The 3098-nt window shown below is 41.0% G+C and overlaps 1 protein-coding gene across 2 annotated transcripts in view; it reads left to right on the forward strand.

Moving 5' to 3' along the window:
- Positions 1 to 3098, forward strand: part of BMS1 (BMS1, ribosome biogenesis factor) — a 56315-nt gene that overhangs the window by 15661 nt on the left and 37556 nt on the right. For both annotated transcript variants that reach the window (XM_012809458.2, XM_023517178.1), the window contains 2 exons: positions 1895 to 2667; positions 2859 to 2960. In XM_012809458.2, coding sequence (XP_012664912.1) covers positions 1895 to 2667; positions 2859 to 2960 — 875 coding nt within the window. The remainder of the gene's footprint in view (positions 1 to 1894; positions 2668 to 2858; positions 2961 to 3098) is intronic.

A 3098-nucleotide genomic window follows, 5' to 3' on the forward strand; every position in this document is an offset into this window, starting at 1 on the left:
CCGGGCTGGGGATTCGAACCCGCCACCTTAGGTGTATGTGTCTGGCGCCTTAGCCAGTTGAGCTATAGGCGCTGAGCCAATCAATGTTATTATTACCTGTTTTTATTTTTGTGTATTTTCCCAATCATCTGTGTCTCTGTGGGTACTCTTTTCTAACAGTTATGTTTATAATATCTGTAGTATTTTATTCTTACCATTTCCTTTTTCTATATAGTCTTTATATAGTCATCTTTTTGTTTTTATTATTATTGTATCTAACTTATTGATTCTCTCAGTTGAGCTATTTTTAGTTTTTGCTAATTGATATTTTCATAATTTTATGAATAGTGCTACATTAAGTTTTTATTTTAACCCATGGCTTTATCATCTTTTTTTTTGTTGTTGTTGTTGGAGACAGTGTCTTACTCTATTGTCTGGGTTGGACTGCAGTGGGTATCTTAACTCACTCAGCTTCAAACTCCTAGGCTCAAAGGATCTACCTGTTTTAACGTCCCAAGTAGTTGGAACTATAAGCATATACCACCACACATGGCTGATTTTTCTGTTTTTTATAGAGATGGAGTCTTGCTGTCTTGCTAAGGGAGGCCTGAAACTCCTGGCCTCAAGAGATCTTCCTGTCTTATCTTCCCAAAGCTCTGGGATTATAGGTGTGAGTCACTGCACCCAACTGGTTTTAGCTGATTCTTCTGTATCAGTTATGGTATTGATGACTTCAAATAGTGATTTTGATCATCTGTCATCCCTTCTACATTGTTAGTTGGCAATCTATAACAAAAGGCTGTTTTTTGTTGTTGTTGTTGTTTATCTGTTTGTATTTTGAGACAGAGTCTTGCTCTGTTGCCCTGGCTAGAGTGCAGTGGCATCATCATAGCTCACTGTAACCGTAGATTCCTGGGCTCAAGGAATCCTCTAACCTCACCCTACCGAGTAGCTGGGATTACAGTTGCACAGCCCCATCTCTGACTAATTTTTCTGTTATTTGCAGAGACTGGATCTCATTCTTGTTCAGGGTAGTCTTGAACTCCTGAGCTCAAGAAATTCTTTCTCCTCAGCCTCACAAAGTGTTAGGATTATAGGTGTGAGCCACTGTACCTGGCCAACAAAGACTTTTCACCTCATTTCCCCATTTATTTCAGTATCAGTGTTGACTAATGGACTTTTGTTTCATTTTCAGTGTTATTTTCCCATCACAGTTATTATTCTTTCTGATGGATGTGTTGTCCCAGATTTGGCTGTGGGAACCCTTACCCTGTCTCCTGTGTCCTTTACACATGTCCCATTAGTCTTTGAGCCCTTCTTGCTTTTTGACACAACAGGATGATCTAGGTCCAGGGGTCCTCAAACTTCTTAAACAGGAGGCCAGTTCACTGTCCCTCAGACCACTGGAGGGCTGGACTGTGGGCCCCATGACAGACGAGTCGGCTGCTAAGCAGGACAGGCAGTGGCAGCAAAAACACTCAGCGGGCTGAATAAATGTTCTAGGTGGGCCGCAGTTTGAGGATGCCTGATCTAGGCTTACTTTGTTCTCTTTTTGCTTTGGGTCTGGAGTTGGCCAGTTTCTCCTAAGGATCATGTGTTTCCAGCTTGGAATTTAATCTGCATTCTAAAAGATCTAAGTGCCAACTTCCTTCTGAGCAATTTTTTTCCAAAATTGAATTAAGAAAAGTTGTTATTCCTTTATTCTAGGTTCTTTTGAAGTGTGGCGTTAGGAAATTAAGCATGAGTTTATTTATTAACTACTGCAATGTTTATCCAATCATTTTTTTCTGTGCCATGTTGTCTTAAACCAGTCCTTGACATTTTTATTTCTTTGCATTTTACTGCGTATGTTGCCTATTGTGGAAGAAAATCTTCCATATAATTTAAACTATTTTGCATTTACTTGGTAACATAGACTATGGATGCCAAAAGAGGAAAAGCAAATGGATGTGAAAACTGGTCGAGTGCGTCGGAAGGCCATTTTTGGTGACGAAGAAGATGAGTCTGGAGAGAGTGATGATGAAGATGATGATGAAATGTCTGCAGGTGACAGGTCAGAAAATGACTCAAGTGATGACAATACAGAAGAGGAGGAAGATGCTAAAATGACTGATAAGTCTAAATATAGGACTGTTAAGGGTGTCAAGCGGCAGAAACTGGAGGGGTTGGAAGAAGACAGTGACTTGGATTTGCCAGCATTTGCTGATAGTGATGATGATCTGGAGAGAAGCTCTGGGGAAGAAGGGGAAGTAGAGGAAGCCGAAGAAAGCAGTGAAGAAGAGGATGTCACTACAGGAGGAGGGAGGGACATTTTAGAACTGAAGGCTGTTGAAGAAAGTGGTAAAACAGGATCATTGCCAGCTAGTCATTGGGGTGACTCTGTGAATTTGGAGAAGTCTTTGCCACTGGAAAAAGCAGCCCTCCCCACTTCTGATTCTGGTCACTGCACAGCTGAAGAGGTGTTTGCCTCTGAAGATGAATCTGAAGGAAGCTCCTCACTCAGTTCAGAGGAAGAGGACTCAGCAAATGAAGATGTTATTAGGAAAAAGCTTCCAAAACCTTCTCAAGTGGGCAGTCGTCAGAAACAGGGGTCAGAGAATTTAATTAATGAAAACAGTGATATAGAAGATTTACTCAAAGAGGAAGAAGATTACAAGGACGAAAATAACTGTACCACAGAAACTTCAGGTATGCTTAAATTTGATTGGCTGCTACTCTAAACTTGGCACTCAAAATGCTACTATAAGTGGAATGAGGGGGAGGAGGGTTTCTTGTTTTGGAGATTTTGTTCACTCTTCCATGTTGCATCATGACTGTATTTTTGAAGGAAGAGGGACAAGTAAACAGACCTAACTGGAGGCTGGTGCTGGTTGTTTCAGGTGCCCTCAAGTGGAAGGAAGACCTTTCCAGGAAGGCAGCTGAGGCCTTTCTGAGGCAGCAACAAACAACTCCAAACCTCCGGAAGCTCATTTATGGCACAGGTAAAGAACTCCAGGTTAGAGCTAGAAATGTTTTTAGTTTCTCAGATTATTTTCTGAAAAGGAGAAGAGGAAGTTGCTTGGAAGATTGATCCCTAATGCTTGGCTATCACATGTTATATTTGGCAGAATTTTTTTTTT

Source organism: Otolemur garnettii, unplaced genomic scaffold (assembly GCF_000181295.1).
Source record: "Otolemur garnettii isolate 467f Iridium unplaced genomic scaffold, OtoGar3 scaffold00105, whole genome shotgun sequence".
NCBI lineage: Eukaryota > Metazoa > Chordata > Mammalia > Primates > Galagidae > Otolemur > Otolemur garnettii.